Below are 18,817 nucleotides of genomic sequence, written 5' to 3'. Positions count from 1 at the left end.
ATATCTTAAAAATCACTAGATGATCACACAAAATTTGATTCAACAAAGATTAAGTGATGTACAAGCGGAACGGACAAACACATTAATTTCCCACTTTTTCTTGGAGTGAGGACAAAACCGTGTGGATTACCCATCACCGTGCAGGCGGGGCGGGTTGCGGCCGGCCGCAAAGCCGCTAAGATTGTCGCTAATATTTTTTGCGGGTTTGTGGCTGCCCACAAGGATTAATACGTGGCCAACACACAGTTTGCGGGCCTTGTGGCAGACACCGCATGCCCCGCATAACCCGCATGTATACATATCTAGCTTGCTTGCTTGCTTAGACAGGTAGCTAACCAGCTGCTTGTTTGCCTAGTATCAATCCCCAATGAGTATCGATTACATTTGATAGAAAATAAATTAAAATACTGAGTGAAAACAAAAATCACAACTGCATCGTTCTATCATCAATCAAACTAGGATTAGTACATCAATCATCAAGAATAAAAAGGGTGAACTAAGATGGCCACTAAAGATTACAAGATCTGCAGTAAGGCATTCTTTAGTTACACCAATGATTTGCAGTTGCCAAACAAATGTTTCTAGTTTCCAAGTCGCAGATCAAGATGCTCATCTTTGCCGGTGCTTCGACTGAGGAACTACTGCAAGGAAAATCTTTCCTTGGCCCTGAGAAAAAAAAACCATGAACACTTAGTATCAAACCAGACAAACTAGTACACACTGGAGAATTCTGAGTTGCAAGCAAAATAAACAAGAAAATAATGCTGAGATGCAAAAGCAGCAAAGATGAACATGCTGAGATGCAAATTAACGCCAAATAACTGAGTGAGCCCGCCACCTTGCAGATTGTCTCAGATTTTAGGCCGCGCACCGCCATATGTGCCTTGCTTTTAAAGCAGCTAGCAGCAGATTGCTTCCGCCTCGGGAGGATTAACAAATCCATCAGCCCGGCCGAACGAGGGAATTAACAGCGGAGGTACTAGTCTACTGCCTAGTAGGTTGGAGATGCTGCCGTGGCCGCGCACTGCATCGCCCGGGGCAGATCGACAGCGAGGGAGGGAGAAGCGTGGTGGAGGGCACACTCACCTGCGGCGGGAGGCAGCACGGGGTAGTCGGGCGGATCCGTTCCTATCCAACGGAAGGGGTAGAAGCGAGGGTGCAGTCGAGGTGCGGGATGAGGCGCCAGCGCGGGGTCGTGGTCAACCACGGCGGCGACGGCGGCGGTAGCGAGCGCTAGGTTATTGAGGGTTCTTGCGGGTCTTTGCGGGTTGTTGCTGGTGTCCGTTGGGCTTAGCGTCGTGGACAAAGCAAGCAGCAAAAGCCTTGCAGCTGGGCCGCATCAGCCACATGTGCTCATTTTGCGGGGCGGCCTAGTGGGCTCGTTTAAGAACCCGCCCCACCTGCACTTTGAATTACCCACCACTTGCTGCCATTCACCATGAATCCCATGGCCGCGAGGAGGAAACAAAGCCAGTAACCATAGGATCGCAAAAATGATTTTTTGTTGTCTTGAAGGGATGCTCCTGCAAGAAACCTACTAGTTGTATTAGTTGATTGAATTGAAGCAGATAGATCAGAATGTGAGATTGCTATCCGCAAAAAAAAAAGAATGTGAGATTGCTAACCAAGAGCATGCAGTGGAGATTTAGCAGGATATCCACCGCCTACATGTTTCCTTTTGATTTAATCTGCTGGAACACGCATAGAGGAACGAGGATTTTTAGTGTGTTTGATTTTAACTAACTTGGTGTGGTACGTAGTGCCCGATCTCGAGGGCCTACTGGATCTCAGGAGCTTGCATGTGCAGCCATCCACGGTCATCCATTTTCACGAGGTTCACGCTGCTATCATGGATTCGGTCGTCATAGGGAAGCAGACGTCGAGGAAGCTCCGACCATGCCGCCATGCATTGGAATGGCGGGATGGGCACGGGGAAGAACGGCGCTGCCTGGAGCTCTAGTTTTTAGGAGGAAGAAAGGAGAGAGAAACTAAGAGAGGATGTGGAGCTTTATTGGCTCTATTAATGACGGTGGAGTAAATTGATGGTAAATAGCTACTTCCTTGACCGTAAAATGTAGGCTAAAGTATTACAGGGTGTAGGTTTTTAATTGCATTCATGAATACTGTACGCACTGGTAGGGTAGTAATAATTACTAATGGTGAGCTGTGGATTTTACTCGCCGGAGCAAGACCAGCGCCGCCGGGGTGTTGAATACTATTCAACACCCTGTGTGTAGAATAGACAATATATATATATATATATATATATATCGTACAAGCACTCATCATTTGACTGTCACTTTTTGCTAGGACGTGCGGGGTCATCCGGACAAGCAATTGAACAACAAGCAGCTCTCGGCTACTAGAGAAAGGCTTGCCTCCTTCTTGCTTGTAGATGTCATAAGCGACAAAGGTGACTTCCACTGTCGCAGCTGAACTGATTTCATGTGATTATTGTATATGTGTATTGTTAATTTGTAGTGCAGAGATACAATATATAGTTTATTATGTACAGTTGGTGGTTGTTTCTTATGTAAGCTTTGTGAGATATCAATTGAGTTCTATTCTGTGTGTTTGCTGGATCAACAAGAAGGCTGCCAAAATCCTAGCTGTGCTCTAGGATGTAACCAGAAAACAAATATCAGCTTGTAGGGGTCAGGTTCTAAGGTGACGGGCAACAATCAAACCCGTCCCTTCTGTATACTCACCATGTGACGGTGCAGTAAAGCACAACCCGTCACTTATCTAGAATCGTAGGTGACGGGCGTCGTGAGCTAACCGTCACATGTGTTGGACAAAGGTGACGGTCGTAGACCCCATACGGGGGTCTGGTCACCGAAAAAGGTGACGGTGCTAAACTGAAGCCTGTCACCTTCTACATACTCATAAGTGACGGATTTTGTTAAAGGCCCGTCACTTGGAGTAGACAAAGGTGACGGTCGAAGACCTCACACGGGGGGCCTGGTCACCAAGAAAAGTGACGGTTGTCTACTGATATCCGTCACCTTTCTGTCACATAAGTGACGGGCAAATGCCCATCACCCTTCTGTTCTAAACAGTGACGATGTAGGAGTGACAGGTGCGATTCCTGTCACCATATGGAGATAACGCCCATCACTATAGACTTTTCCTACATAGTGTATTTTGACAAAGTTTTGGGGTTTTATAAAACTTTCATGCGAGAGAGGCTCATGGACGGCGGGTCGTATTTCGACAAAGTCTAGGGGGTTTTATGAAAGAATTCATGAGAGAGGTCTTTCGATGGTGGGTTGATTTTCTTAAAGTATGAGGGTGTTTTTGCAAAATGGTCGTACCTCTACTACACGATCTGTGCCTTCACGCGCGGTCTGACGGTCGTTTTTTGGCTGACATGGACATTGTCCCTGGCCGCGAGGGTGACCAGGTTTTAGTCTTTTCAGTCTTTAAAAGATGGCTTTTTGACCCTAATTAACCAAAGCTCCTAAATGCCCCCCAATAGCACTAGAATGAAGAGCCTGCATAACTTGGTTCTATAATAGCATTATGCTCCAACTAATTTCTCCCCTTGTATTTGATTACTCCTTGAACTAGACTGAAAAGACCCTGTTTTGGATGCAGAAGTTATTTAGGTAGAAGTTGTTTTGCTTGTGCGTTGTCTATGTAACTTGTCTTTAGAACCTCCGGCCAAGTGGGTTGAGCCACTGATATGGCCAACAGTTCTGAAGAAGGTCGGTCATTGGGAAACTTTGGACAGTGTATCAGCTGCATTATTTGTTGACTCTTTCTTATAAAAGATTTTATATTGGAGGCCCAGCAATTTTGTCAAAGCTTTTTGCTGCCAATGTGAGTTAATCTCTGATCATCCAAGTGGACTAAGCTTCTTTGATCAGTCTTGAATGAAAAAATCAGCAGGTTGGAGATAGCATCTCTAGTTATCTACTTGCATAAGAATAGCTAGTATGTCCTTCTCATAAGTTGAAATGCCTTTATTCTTAGGACCCAAAGCCTTGCTAACATAAGCAATCGGATGGCTATCTTGCTATAAGACTACTCCAATACCTTTATTAGAAGCAGCATTTTCTACCACAGAAGTTTTGTCAAAATCATAGTCTCAATACAGGGGCAGTGGCTAGAGCTTTCTTCCATGCCTGAAATGACTGTTCATTAATGTCTATCCACATAAACATTTGTCCTTTTTGTAAAATTTTGGTCAGAGCTTTTGCTATCATGGCAAACTGAACAGACCTCCTCTAATAGTCAACTAGGCCAAAGAAGCTTCTTAATTCTTTAACTAAAGTAGGAGTAGGCCAATCCGGGTCATCCTTAATTTTTCTAGGGTCAGTTGCCACCTCATCTACACTAATCACATGGCCTAAATACTTTAGTTATTGTTGGGCAAAAGAACAATTGGACAACTTTACTTTAAAAAGGTGTTCCTTCAAGATGTCAAATACCATTGGGACATGCTTCACATGTTCATCAAAATTTTTGTTGTCGATAAGTACGTCATCTATAAACACAACACAATTTCAAAGGAGAGGAGCCTAAAATTGATTCATAATGGCCTGAAAAGTTGTAAGAGCTCCTATCAATCAATAGGGGCATCACATTATACTTAAAACGTCCAGTGTGTCTGAAAAATGTCTTTTGTTGATCTTCTTTAGCCAGTAAAATTTGATGAAAATCAGATCTCAAATATAATGTTGTAAAAAATTTAGCCCCATATAACTCCTCAAATAGGATCTTCAATTATATAGGCAAGTGAAACTTGTTTTTAATAGTATAGGCATTGAGACTTCTAAAATCAACACAAAGTCTCCACTCTCCTATTTTCTTTTTGACAAGTAGCATTGGTGAAGCATAAGGATTGGTACTCATGTATCATGTCATGCCTAAGTAGGCGAGCCACTTGCTATTCAATCCCATCTTTCTGAGTAGGTGTATACCTTTAGGGCCTCAGTCTAAATGGTTGAATATCAGTAAACAAAGGAATTGTATGGTTGATCACTCTAGCAGGAGATTTACCCGAAGGTTGAGCAAACAGTTTAGAGAATCGGTCAATTAGATTTTGTATATGTGGGGACAGAAGATCTTTAGGAGTATTAACTGGGACTTCTATAGAATATAGTTGAACAACACACCATATTTCATCTTGTTTCTGCATGGTATAAAGCTAATCACCGGATATATGTATTTGCCATAAGAATTAGTTAACCCTTGCAACTTGACTTTGTCTCCATTATACTTGAAAGACAACCACTTAATTGATAGAGAAAAAAAGTTTGGATACAGGGATGAGAAAGCCTTCGTCTGCCCTCAAGCCTCATGAAAGGATCTAGATGTCGACTAGAGGGGTTGAATAGTTAAAATTGAAATTTTACAACTTAATACAAGCTTATCAGTAAACTTATAGAATGTTCAGAAATTTGTTCAGAATCTCCACAACTTATGAAGATCACGTAGAAATCTTTGGATTTTGATAAAATTGCAGAAGCTACAATACGACTAATGAAACCTCAACCAAAAGTAGATTGAGTGAATTTCCGATGTTTATGGCCTTATATCGTCATCTTTTCACCAGACACCTGCACTCAAAGCTCTAACAACAAGTAGATTGAGAGTAGACCCTAGAAAACAATCTCAAGGTAAGAACTTCGAAAATTACAAGAAACAAAGCACAAAGACACAACGATTGATTTACTGAAGTTCAGTTCCTCACGAGGAACCTATGTCTCCATTGAGGCACCCAAGAAAAAACATTCCCTCCTTGAGCTTGAGCCTCCCCTTAGCATCCCCAAGGTCTAACTAAGGTCACTTACTATGATGTCGGGGGTGTACAAATGTCCTAGAGCACACCACAAGCTTGGGTGCACGACAATAAATGCCTAGCCATCTAGGAGCTTGAATCTCCAAGAGTAACAAACATGAAATCCACCTGCTTGATGAAGAACGAGGTGCTGAGATGGGAAATTTGCTCACTAGCACTCTCACTTGATCTCCCATCAATCTCTCTTCAATCCCCTCACAAAATCTCACTTGGAACTCAAAGGGGGGGGAGTAAAGAGAGCTCTTGAATGCTTAGGGGAGTGTGTTAGGTCCGAGAGAGTGACAGTGGAGGGGGTGATGGGATAGTTATACCCATTCACCCAAAACTAGCCGTTATAGGATTAAATTTCGGAGACTCCAGAAATGTGCAGAGACTCTGCACATGTTTAGACTCCAAAAAACATTCCATAGAACCACGAAGAACCGAAGACTTCGAAAAATCTACTGAAACCACTCTAAAGATATCCCAAGTGATGTGCAAGTGCAAAGGTGTCTCTTATAGATTTGTTAGAACATATTGAGCACCTCATTCTATGAAAATCGAGTAAGTTTCATGTCCCTCTTGATAGTACGATATTTCTATTCTCAATTTCAAAAGAAATATTTATATCCTCATGAATTACCGATTTCCAACTTACATTTCCTTTTTGGTGATAATCTTAATGGCTTTGTTCATCTATCACCTGTGATACCTGCTTATCATTCGTAACAATCATATTAGTCCCACATGTATGCGTGATTAATCAACCAAAACCCACTAATCGGGCCTAGATGTTCTTTGAATCTCTCTCTTTTAGATGATTGATGACAACATACTTGTGGCTTACAAGAGAGCGACCATTTATAAATCAAATGAGTGAAATGAATGCTACCCCTCGATGTGTGCCTTATGCTTTGAATACAACCTCATAACTTCGACAAAAGCCAACTTTGCACATACTAGGGATTATTTATCCCAAACTTGTAGTGGGGTGCCTATGTGTATGCAACAAAATCATGTGTGATGCAAAATGCTAGATTATGGACTCAAGAAGTTGAGAAACAGGTGTAGTCACACCATCTCTAGAGATTCCATAGAAATCTTTGAAGTCTCCTCAATTTGTGGTGATTCTGAACTTTTTGATAGTTTCTCCGCAGATTTTATTTTTTTCACTTCCACAGAAAAAACAAGTCATCAAGCATCAAATTTAACACACTAACATAAGTCCTTGATGACATAAGTTCAATAAAGTTCTAGCACACTCAAGCTAATATTACAAGTCAGATTCTCATGCCACATAGTCTTACACAAATAAAGTCTTGGAATGTAAATAAAGTGGATACATGATGAACGATGCATAAATGATCACTTTCACTCCCCCTTTGACAACAAGCACCAAAAAGGGAATGGAATGCAGCAGCAGCATCTACTCCTCATATTCCTCCTCGTCCTCATCATCATCATCCTTGTAATCGTACTCGCAGTACTGCAATGGCTCGTTCTCCTCGGTCTCTTCATCATCATCACGAGCTTCTTTTTCTTCTTCTCCTTGGGTAGCTTGTGCATCTTACATATCCCACTCAGCAAAGGGATCATCAAACTTCAGGAGCTCATGCTAATGGTCATAGGGCAGCCCCATCTCACACTTCATCTCGATGATGTTGTAATATAGAAAAAATAAACAAAAGAAAAAGTGGAAGGGAAAAGTTTTTTAGGAGAGGGTCAAGGCCCAACAACCCACTTTCTCCCTCCCTCACGCTCCCCTCTCCTGACCGACCCCGACCTCTCCCACTCGTTCCTCCTCTCGTGCTCCTCCACCCATGGCTTCATGCCCTTTAATCGACCCTCTGCAGCACGAAATCCTTAGGAAAAAGCTAGCGAAATGGAACGAGGGCGACGTGAGGAGCAAGGAGGGGTGCACATTCGATGTAGATTGGTCCCCCTCCTCTTTTTCCCTCCCTGGGGTTTCAAGGGTGACAAAGGTGAGTAGGATTCCCTCCTCCCTGCTCTAATTATATGATCATGTTTGGGTATGTGTTGGAGATTTAGTGGATTATTGGGGAGAAAAAGGACTTTTTGGTGCTTTACTATAGTAGTGTTGAAAGCATTCCGGAGAACTTAGAGGCTGGACTGATTTTTTGTGTGAACTACAAAGTTATAGGGGACATTCAGATCTAGTGTCAAATTTCATAATTTTAGCCCAAGGAATTTGAGAGATATGGATTTTATGATCTAGCTATATTTTTTGATGAAAATCTGGTAAGGATCAAGGAGGTTTTTGAAAATCTTAAAGGCATAATTAGACATTTCAACCTTGAGGGGGTCCTCTCATTTGTTTAGTGAGAGTTTGGGTTAGGGTTTGAGAGGGAGAGAAGAGTGGATCTTTGATGTGATCTTTTTGTCATCTTAACTTTGTGTGTGGTTAAGAGTGGCTTGTAACCGTACCTCTTTAGAGTAATCTAAACATCATATTCGTGTCCACCTATTTAATCCTAAGTGCTTTTTTTAGTATTTTTGGTGCGATTTTTTATTCGCGAATTCTACTTGACCTCTTCGCAAACTTTTTTTTGGATCTGTTAATCCTTGGAGTTGTGGAGGTATGGCTCGAGTTTCATTCCGATCCATGGAAGTTTATGTAACACCTCCGGTGTTTAGAATTGTTTTAAACATGCAATTAATATGAAATGACAAGTTAAACCCCCAAATTTTCAATTACTTAAAAGCCAGAAATCCGTTTAAATAGACCGAAAAGTCAACTCTCACATCTTAGCTCAAATAAACTTTTGCCCAAAACAAAAGTTGTAGAGTTTTGCAAGACAAACAACTTTCGTATTCAAAGTTTTTCAAGTTACAACATGAAATTTGGAGCAAACCCCGAAAAACAGTAGGTTTAGGGGGTTTTCATTTAAACTTGAATTTGAATTTGTAACTTTCAAACCAAACCTCAAATGGGAAAATGCCTGAAACAAAAGTTGTAGATTTCGACATTTTGAACAACTTTTGTATTCAAAGTTTTTCGAGTTTCAATTGAAAATTTTGAATTTGAATTGAGTCAAATAGTTGACTTTTCAACCCTTACTCTCTCTCTCTCTCCCTCGCTCTCCCTGTCCTCCCTGTGCGCAAAGAGCCACTCGAGCACGCACGCCCGCGCTGCTGCGCCGCTGCCGCGCGCGCTCGCTGCGCCTGCTGCCTTGCCGAGCTAGCGCCATCAACACCCCGCTCGAGTGCGCACGCCCCCGGACCGTCCTCGCTGCGCCCCTGCTCGGCTTTGATGGCGCTCCGCGACGCCGCCGTGGCGACAAACGCGCACGCCATGGCACACGCCCGCCGACGGCCTTCAATTCCGCGCGTCACCGACACCCCAACCCTCCTCCCTCTCCTCCCTTGGCTCGTTTTAAACGGCCTAGAACCCCTGCGCACGCCAGAGCTCGCTGCCGTCCGCTGACCGGCCGCTACCCCGTGTTCCTCCCCTGCCCGAGCTCTCCCCTCCTTCTTTTGCTCCCAGCCGCACCCTCGCCCATCCACTCTTCCCTCTCACACCCAAGAAGTCCACCCGAGCTCCTTCCCGCCGTCCAGAGCACCCCTGCCGGCGCCATGGCCGCCGGTCCTCCATAGGCCGCCGTGGAGCCCCCCGCTCCACCCCTCCTCGACCCAAATCGACCCCCAAGAGAGCTTCCTCGTGGTCCAGTGAACCTCCCTGGCCCGTCCTCGCCCTCCCTCCTGCGCCGGAGTGCCACCGCCGCAGCTCGCCACCGCCCCCGGCCTTGCTGCTCCGCCGCCGACCCCTCTCCCGGCCGCCCCCGACCTCGAGAAGACCACCTCCGAGTAGCTCTCGATCTCCTCTATCCTTTACCCCACTTCCCCTCGCCGCCGGCGAGCTCCCTCACCGGGAACCAGACCGCCGCCGCCTCCTCTGGTCCTGGCTCCGGCCAGGGACCCATTTGTAATCGCCCAAATCTTTCCAGGGGCCTAGATGCAAGATCTCGTTTTCTTTTCTTTTTGTTTTCAAAAACAGCGAATTTGTAAAATCGATATAAATTCATAGATAAATCAGAAAAATGCAAACTTAATTGATATGAGTTCCTTGTTACTATATCTACAACTTTTGTTACATGCAATTTTTCTTTTTCTCATTAGTTTTTGTTCTATTTATAATACAAAGAATAGGTAGCTTTTATGGTATCTCAAGTTATATGCATGTTCTGGTTCTAAATTTTGGACAGTGTTGTACTACCAAATAGTATGGCTTTGTGTAAAAATTTCATGACCATAGGAGAAATCTAGATATAGGTTTTAATAGATCTTGATTTATGCCTAGGTTAAATAGTTTTATTTATCCAAATTGTTCTGGTTTGATTCATGAGCTGAAACTTTCACAGTTTCTCTATTGAGATTTATTTATTCTTCAGAAAAAGATTGGAAATTTTTAGTTAAGTTAAAATGGTCGAAATAATTTATAGTAGGAAGAAATGTACTAAATCATGAAAAATAGTTCATGTGCCTAGAAAAATCTAATATTTTTACTATAGTCTTTACTTAAGTTGTGAACCATTATTATAAATTTTAAGGCTCATAATATTGGTATAACAGTCTGTGGAATTTAGTTTTGATCCATATAGCTATACATTGTGCTATTTTTCATGCCTTGTGTATTGCTTAGTTAAATCTGAAATTTTTACAGTTGACTTACCATAAGTTTAGGAGCACTCAGTAAAAATTGTAGCATCTTTACTTTAGGGTTTGTTCTGTATAAATGAATCTTAATCCTAGCAATAGCTGTTTAATGTATTTTTAATAATTAATATGCTCAATGAAAATAGCTGAAAATTTTATGGCAGGTTTTTACTTAATTAATTGGCTCTCCATAAAAATTCCATCTTCAGAAACTATACCCATCAACCGTTTTGAATATTCCATGCTTGCACTTGAAAATAATCTTTCTAAAAATAACAAAAGCCTCACTTACTTAATGAGAAATAGTTAATCTAGATAATACTCTATAAACAATTGCCCAAGGAGATGTAAATAAAATATTTTACCACTCTATAGTGAATTAAATTAAGTTTGTTACCATCACCACAACTCATGCATGTGCATTTCATATAGATTTGACTACTCTCACCGACGGTACGTACGAGCTGGTGCCGGAGTCCGAGAGTGAGCAGTGTGAAGCTCAAGTTAATCTAACTGAAATTACTGAAGACCTGAACCAAAGTTCAGAAGAGCCCAAGGCTAGCTCCGCTCAGGAAGGCAAGCCCCAGAGCATGTCCTACCTATGTTAAATTTATGCAACTGCTTATATTCCTATCTACTTGTGCATTTAAGTTTGTAGGAATTGTTTGGAACCCTAGTTGCATAATCTTAAGTACCTATGTTTGAATACTAGCATGTATAGGTCGCTAGTTGGCTATGCTAATGGTTCGGTAAAAGTCGAGTGATTTCCTGTCACTCGCGAGCTCATAGGAGTTGAATGCTTACTACGCACTGCAATATAAGGTTTACGGGCGGGGTTGTTGTACTTGTGATATCCCGTCTGTTTAGTGAAAATGGATAAGGCCGCGGTGTGTGGTAGTAGTGGTTAAGCGTTTGAACGTACTAACCACATGCCGAGAATATGGTAATCGGTAAGCTGAAGTACCTGATGGAACCAGCCGTGGAACATACTCCCCACTGTCTGGTCTTTGGTCACGCACGGGTGCAGGGCACCCTAAGGCGGTGGGCCTTTCCATGCCCGGGGAAAAAGGGGAAAAGTCGCGTGGGTGATTCCATTCCCCATGCGTGTGTTTAGGTCTGCCTGGCCAGGTTAACAAATTTGATTCGAATCGTCCGTCTCTCACAGATATTGAGACTGCTTAACTCTTTTGCCACATAGAGTAAGAAGTGGAACAATGATGATGAGGAATATGGTTGAATGTTGAAAGATAATTGTTTTTCACCATGTATGCTATTAGATAGATGCTAATGTAGAATAGTTAATCGAACTAGAACTTGAAAGCTAAAATCTGAAAATAAGGACTTACTCTTTGTTGTTTTTCGGCAAAAACAAACCCCTCAAGCCAAAAGCCTTGCATGTCTAGTTAGAGGGCTAAGTATATCCTAGTCGGGTAACCCTAGCTGAGTATTAGTATACTCAGCCTTGCTTGTGGCTCAACTTTGTTTTCAGGTGATTCGTTTGAAGATCAGGTAGCTAGCTTGACTTGCCCGTGTATTTTACCTCCTGGTTGGTCGGTGGAGTGGGATACGACTCCGGCCAACGATGACAATGCCGAGTGATGTCATGTACGGGCTTCATCATAACATCGTGCATCGTCGTTTAGAACTCGCTTTATTTCCGCTGCAGCTGAACCCTGAACTACTTTCAATTTGAACTTCAAGTACCTTTCTGAGATTTTGAACTTGGTTTGTAATAATTAAGTTAAGACTCTGTAATGTAATGTAGTTGTGAAATGTTGTACTCTCTGGACTCACCTTCGTGTGGCATGTAAGCTTTGGGTTCGATCAACACTCAGGTGGATTCTTCGGGACTTTACCCGACAGCCCTGCCGGGTTACTCCGTTTGAAGTGCGTGTTAGCCGGGATTACTTTTAGGGTGATGGTTAGCGCACTTGAGCCAGATTAATTTGGGCGGTGCTGCCACAGTTTAATGGAGTAATTTGTGTTTTATTCCTCAGGTTTGGACCTTTGCTTGCTTGTTGTTTCCTTTCTGTTCTTGAGTGCAGGAGCAAGCAAGCAGGGGCGAGCGCGGCGCGCAGGGGAGAGCGTGCGCGGCGTGGCGAACTGACTCGTGTGGTCCGCGGGGCTCGCACGAGAGAGCAGTTCTGGTAAGTTGCGGCGTTTGCTGCTCGGCAGCAGCAGCGGCACGCAGCAGCACGCAAAGTTTTTATTTTTGAGATTACACAGTACAACTCAGACACTCACAACACACGCACACTCACACCCATATGAATACACATACGCAAACTCTATCCCTATGAGCATTTTCAAAGACTGAGCCGGCAAATTCTCAAGATTGACAAAGTCACCACAAGCGCTTCGTTGTCGACGGGAACGTCGCCTACCACTGAATGCAACGTCGTTAAATCCCAGAATATTCGCTTCCACGGGGAGTCAAACCAAGGACCTCAGGTGCTACCGAGACTTTTGTAAGGGGCTCCTATCTATCTCGTGAAAGATAGATAAGCCACATATCTTTAAAGCCTATTTGGCCCAATTATCATGTGTAAACTTCTACAACTATGTTTAACATTTTGATATTATTAATTCAATATTTTATTGAATCAGTTCCATATTTGACAATGAAAATGTTGAAATTGAAAGCATGAAATGTTGAAATGTTAAATTCTAAATGTTGAGTGGTGACCAGACAATCTTCTTCTCCGGCGAGTGGTGGCTCGTGATGCGGGCAACAGCACGGCTGCGCAGCAGGGCAGGCGGCGCGCTGCGGTGCAGGTAGCTGTAAGCGCGGCAGGCAGCAGCAGAGGGCGGCCGCGCACGGCAGACAGCGGCAGCAGGTGCGGCAGCACACAGTAGGAAGCAGCATGGGGCGGCCGTGCGCGGCAGGCAGCGACAGCAGCAGGCCGCGGCAGCACACGACAGGTGGCAGGGGGCAATGGGAGCCGCGGGCGCATGATGAGGGCGACCGGCGGTGATGGCGGCGGAGAGAAAAAAAAAAGCTTGAGGAGAGAGCTAGGTTTTGGAGTGGATCAAGGGTTATGATTATTTGCACAAATCTCAAAGACTGGAAAGTGTGGAAGAGAAAATCATGTGAAAGATAGATAGGATTGACGCTTTTGTAACCGGAGGCTTTTATCTATCTTCTGTAAGATAGATAAAACATTCATCTTTGAAGCCCACTTTGGCCTAATTATCTCTTTATGTTCAACAATTTGATATGATTAACTCAACATTTTGTTAAATATGTTCAACATTTAGCTTTCAAAATATTGAAATTATAAAAATAAAATATTGAAATTGGAAATATAAAATGTTGAAAATATTAAAATGAAAATATTGAAGGTTTATTCTGTGGCAAGACGCGTCGCGCGCAGCCGCACGCAGCAGCCACAGCAGCCCGCAGCAGCAGCAGCCGCCCGCAACAGCAGCACGCAGGAGCAAGCAGCGGCTGCGCGCACGCAGCAGCCACAGCAGCCCGCAGCAGCACCACGCAGCAGCACGCAGGAGCAAGCAGCGGCGGCCCCGCAGCAGCACGCGGCGCGCAGCGGCGAGCAGCAACACGCAAGAGCAGCACGCTGCTGCAGCCGCGCAACAGCGAGCAGCAGCACGCAGCAGCTCGTGGCGTGCGGCGGCCAGCAGCAGCAGCGCGCGGCGCGACGCGGCGAGCAACGCGTGGGGCGGACGTGCGGGCTTAGGGGGCGGCGGCTGCGCGTGACGAGGAAGGGAGCACAAGAAGGAAGATAGTTAGGGTTGAGAAGATCCAACAGATGAGATAGTTTGCACGAATTTCAAATACTAGAAGATGAGGAAGAAAAAATCTTTCGAAAAATATATAGAATTTCTGTTTGTAACCACTAGGCTTGGTGGGCCAAGCGATTCGTACGCGAGCTCAGCCTAGCGAACTGCCAGGGGGGACGCAGCCCAGGCAAAAGGAGGCGGCCCACACCAGGCCCAAGTGCGCGTGCGGGGCAAGCCAAGTTCAAGGCAGCGCGTGTGGAGCAGGAAGCCAGCAACACCGGTCCAACAGCAGCTGCAGTCCACGGGCAGGCTCTTGTGCAGGCCGACAGCAGCAGCATCATGCGGCCCGTGAGCAGGTGAACACATTGGCACTGTTTGGTTTGCGCTATGCTATGCTATGACTGTAGCAATTTTGACTGCTAATTAAAGATATTATATAAAGTCAATTTATAAAACCAACTTCAGAACCCTTATGCTAGGAACCCTGAAGAATCTAATGAGATTTTTGACCGCATAATTAGAGTACGGTACTGTAGCATCACTGTAGCTAATCATGGATTAATTACTATCGTTAGATTCGTCGCGAAAAGTTACACCCATTCCTAAAAAGATTTTACAAATAAATTTTATTTAGTACCCCATGCGTGCAAAAAAAATCCGTGCTAGGAACTAGCACGAGAAACCAAACAAGGCGCTTGCTTATTTACACGAACAGTGATTAGTGAACATTTTGTTGCATCCTGGCTTGCTTGTGTTCTTTGTTTAATCAATAGTTATTTAGGTTTGCAAGTTTGGATGCTTCTGGTTCTTGCATGTACTTGTCTAGTGCCTTTGTTGACCGATGATAGTAGCAAGGTTTATTTATTTGAGATCTTATCATCTTTGCTTAATCCTTGCTACCTCACGTTGATTTATCTCCTGCTCGTGTGCTTGAAATAGTTGATTAGCTTTTGCTCGTGTTGATGATTCTGAAGTAAGTTGCATGCTTGGTCAAGTGAAGTTTTGGTGATAGTGTTGCTTAAAAAAATTGCTTTGCATTGGCTTCCATTTTGTGTCTTGCTTTAGACACTCTGATTAATTGTTGCTTCCGCTTTGCGTCGAGTTTTTTCTAACCGCTCCTAAGGTGAGACGTCACGAGTTGGTTTGATCGTAGAATAGAGGCGTGTCATATTGCGTCGAGGTGTCAGATTGCGTCACCTCGATCGTAGAACAGAACAGAGACATGTCAGATTGAAAGACCTTATTCTCTACTCTCATTCAACCCCCCCCCCCCCCCCCCCCCCCCAATCTCTGGTCTCCCGTCCGGTCCTTCAATTGATGAAGGCAACAAGGGCATGTAATAATAGCCCATTTTCCTTCTTTTTTTTACATGTTCTCCAAAACTTCACAGTTGTTCTTGCAGAAAGATAACATTGAACTTGTGGCATGTGCGGATAAATGGATCTGTCATACCAAACTAGCAAGTAGATTACACATCTTGAGCTCTACAATCATTATCATTTGGGGCGCTCATCCCACCTACTTGGTCGCTTCCGCTTAGAAAGGAAGCTTTCCGCAGGATTCAGTACAGCAGACGATATTTCTCCATCGTCTGATTCACTCTCAGACTCACTCTCAGTGCTAATCCATCCATAGGTGGGAGGCCGTAGACGAGTAGTACTTGTAGCAGTAGGGAATGGTAGGACTGCTTCATGAACAGACGAGTTGTTAGGTGAAGCTAGCAGCTTAGACTTTTCAAGCACTGAATTAGTTTCTGGTGGTGGCTCACTATACACTTGAGAGATTTGCATGCCATGTTCTGGTGATGCTTCCTTCGATGCTGCTGCTTCTGGTTGCTGCATACAGAAAAGTTAGCCAACATGAAATTCTGATTGGATGGCAACAGCAATCACAACCAGAATCTTGGTTAATATATTAAGAAAAGAATCTTGGTTAAAAATGAGAAAACCCTTCTTTCTATAGATATCTTAGTGTGTTGGCTGGTTGCAACTGATCAGGTAATCTGCTAATGTGTCTGTTATAACACTGCATGGTAAACGTGGTTTATTGCACAAAAATCACCACTATATTTATAAAGCATTTTATGCATTCAAATATAAGTAGAAGTCTTTCAGGCATTTTACACCTATGGAAAGCTCACTGGTTTGAAGCCATGGTTAACATCAAGTATAAGTCGATTGTTGGTCAGTATACGTTGTTTCAGCGTCACGCACCACCCAGGTGTGGTCACCATGAAACAGTGAAACTGGGTTGTGACTTGTGAGACAGGTTCCAAAAGAATAGGGCAACAGGTTCAAAAAGAAAAGGGCAAAGGTTTTGATATAATAGTGAATTAGTGATTTTAGTCGATTACCATATCTAAAAACAGCGAAATAACAGAGTATTTTCAGAATGGCAGATAGTGCTGTTTGTCTCTGCAATGGAGACCGGGGCTGAAGGAGATGGTGGAGAGGAACCAGATATGATCTCACTGGATGGTTCACAATGAAGGGAGGTCGGGGCCTGCATAGAGAACTAGGCTCGATGCCTGGACGGTCGATGGAAGCAACCTGAGAGCTAATCTAAAGATCGCCAGGGGAAATCTCTCCACCTGAAATTGTGGGCACCCAGGTTAGTATCTGACGGGTGCAGGTGACTATCATCCTTCGGTCTCTTTCCAGTCCCACAAAGTTATGGCCGTCTCTGACAAAATCGTTTCCAAAGAAAATGCCTTTTCCTTCTGCAAAATCGTGGAACACTTACCAACAACGAAACAGAGGTCGATGCAGGTTCACCTCCCATCAGCAGCAGCTTCACCTCCTCCTCCTCCTTCTCCAAGAGCTTCTCCTGCACAGCCCGGTAGGAGCCCTCCGCCAGGGATGGCCACGCAGCAGCACCGCCGTGTACCTAATGCCCACGGCAAACAATTTGCGGTTCACATCTTAGCGATGGGCTCCGAGAAACGGCGATTCTTGAACCCTCAATCTACAAACAAGAGCCCTATAGCTTGCGCCCCCTCGCAACTGATTGATGCTAGCTACACTACAGGAAGAAGGAACGAGCGAGGGAGGGGGCGGCGCGGCTCACCGTGAGAAGCGCCTCCACGACGTTGCGGACGTCGCGCGCGGCGTAGCCCATGGCGATGAAGTAGTCGACAGCCGCGTCGATTCGGCCGTCGCCTTTCCCGGGCGGCCCCTCCGGCGGCGGCGGCATTGCTGGGTTGCTGTTGCTGTTCCCCACGAGCAGGGTGGCTTTTACTCCATCCGGTAAGTAGTAGTTGTCCGACTTCTCAACACAATCCCTGTTTGGTTAGCATTCTATGAATTCTTCTAGAACACCGTGATTAGGGGTGTCAAATAAACTCAGTTCACAAAACCAACTCTAGAACCCCTCTGAAGAATCTTATGAGATTTTTGACCCATGATTAGAGAACGGTACTGTAGCATCACTGTAGTGAATCATCGATTAATTACCGTCATTAGATTCATCGCGAAAAGTTACACTCATTCCTGAAAAAAATTTGCAAATAGACTTTATTTAGTCCTCTATACATGCGAGATTTTTTTTTTGGAAATGTGCGTTCTAGTTCCTAGTATGATCCAAACAAGGCCTAAGCTATGTTTTGATCCAAAAATTAAACGTCCATAACTAACCAAATTCATTCCATAACTCCAGGTGTAATTGCGAGATGAATCTTTTAAGTCTAATTGGAACATGATTAGACAATATCGTGCTACAGTAAACAATATCTAATAACGGATTAATTAGGCTTAATAGATTCATCTCGCAAATTCTCATCTGATGGTAGGTGAGTACCGCAAGCAGAGATTCAAAGGAACCCCTGTTTAGAGATTCGGCCAGGGGTGTAACACGCAGTGAAAGCTCCCTTGGGGGAAGCGGTGAGACTGTGATCTTTAGACAGGTTCAGGCCACCCGCAGGCGTAACACCCTATGTCATGTGATTTTGTGTCTGATTATTGCCTTCGGAAGGCCCAATCCCCTTGCCATTCTGGGACCTTACTATTTATAGAGTACAAACTATACTAGGAATATTCTTCTTCTGGTGTGAATGCCTCACGCTGGGTGCGGGCCCATCCATCAACTTGCCCTACACCGTGTCAGCCGAGCGATCATTGGGTCGGGTGTAAAGATCGATGGACCAAGAGGGGGGGTGAATTGGGCCTTTTTCAAAATTCTAAAGCAATAAAACAACCTTAACCTATGCAAGGCTAGTAAGGCTCAATTCACCAACCGGCTAAACAAAGCAAACTACACAAGCTAACAAAGATATGAAACTAAGCAAGGTAGAGCTAAGCTATGATCTCTAAGGTCAAGCACATGAAAGAAAGCATGAAAGTAAGTGCTTGAAATGAAAGAGAGTGCAAGAGACAACCGGATTTTTCCCGTGGTGTCGATGTGTTGGCACACACCCCTAATCCACGTTGTGACACTCACTAAGAGTCTTGTCACCTCCCATGTCACCGAGACTTGGGCGCTCACTAAGAGTCTCCGTTCACCATCCCGGCGTGGTGGAGCTCAAGCCACGTACAATCTTCTTCTCCGGGCTCCCACAATCCTTGGCAAGCTCTGCGAGAAACACTTCGATCACCAAGATCGTCTAGGTGCTGCCAAACACCAAGA

The 18,817-nt window shown here is 44.3% G+C and overlaps 1 protein-coding gene and 1 long non-coding RNA gene across 13 annotated transcripts; both read right to left on the bottom strand.

The window, feature by feature from the left end:
• Positions 1-319: 319 nt before the first annotated feature.
• Positions 320-1,399, bottom strand: LOC120695997. Its single transcript, XR_005683978.1, has 2 exons — positions 1,087-1,399; positions 320-666 (listed from the first exon to the last, which is right to left on the bottom strand). It is a non-coding gene; the product is annotated as an uncharacterized LOC120695997 (long non-coding RNA).
• Positions 1,400-15,534: 14,135 nt separating this feature from the next.
• Positions 15,535-17,457, bottom strand: LOC120672603. 12 transcript variants are annotated; one of them, XR_005674230.1, is made up of 5 exons: positions 17,264-17,457; positions 16,940-17,083; positions 16,669-16,787; positions 15,966-16,032; positions 15,535-15,884 (listed from the first exon to the last, which is right to left on the bottom strand). XR_005674230.1 is itself a non-coding variant. In XM_039953109.1 (4 exons), the coding sequence occupies exons 1-4, from the start codon at positions 17,387-17,389 to the stop codon at positions 15,694-15,696; spliced, it is 528 nt and encodes a 175-aa protein (XP_039809043.1). In that variant the 5' UTR covers positions 17,390-17,457; the 3' UTR covers positions 15,535-15,693. The 12 variants fall into 12 exon arrangements, 6 of the variants coding, with proteins under 6 accessions (XP_039809043.1, XP_039809051.1, XP_039809059.1 ...); XR_005674229.1 differs by having other exon boundaries at positions 15,535-15,881; XR_005674228.1 differs by having other exon boundaries at positions 15,535-15,881; positions 15,971-16,032.
• Between the last annotated feature and the right edge of the window lie 1,360 nt (positions 17,458-18,817).

The sequence above is a fragment of the Panicum virgatum genome, chromosome 2K (genome assembly GCF_016808335.1).
Source record: "Panicum virgatum strain AP13 chromosome 2K, P.virgatum_v5, whole genome shotgun sequence".
NCBI lineage: Eukaryota > Viridiplantae > Streptophyta > Magnoliopsida > Poales > Poaceae > Panicum > Panicum virgatum.
Note: the sequence above shows the minus strand (reverse complement) of the source record. Positions and strands in the feature narration are given on the sequence as shown.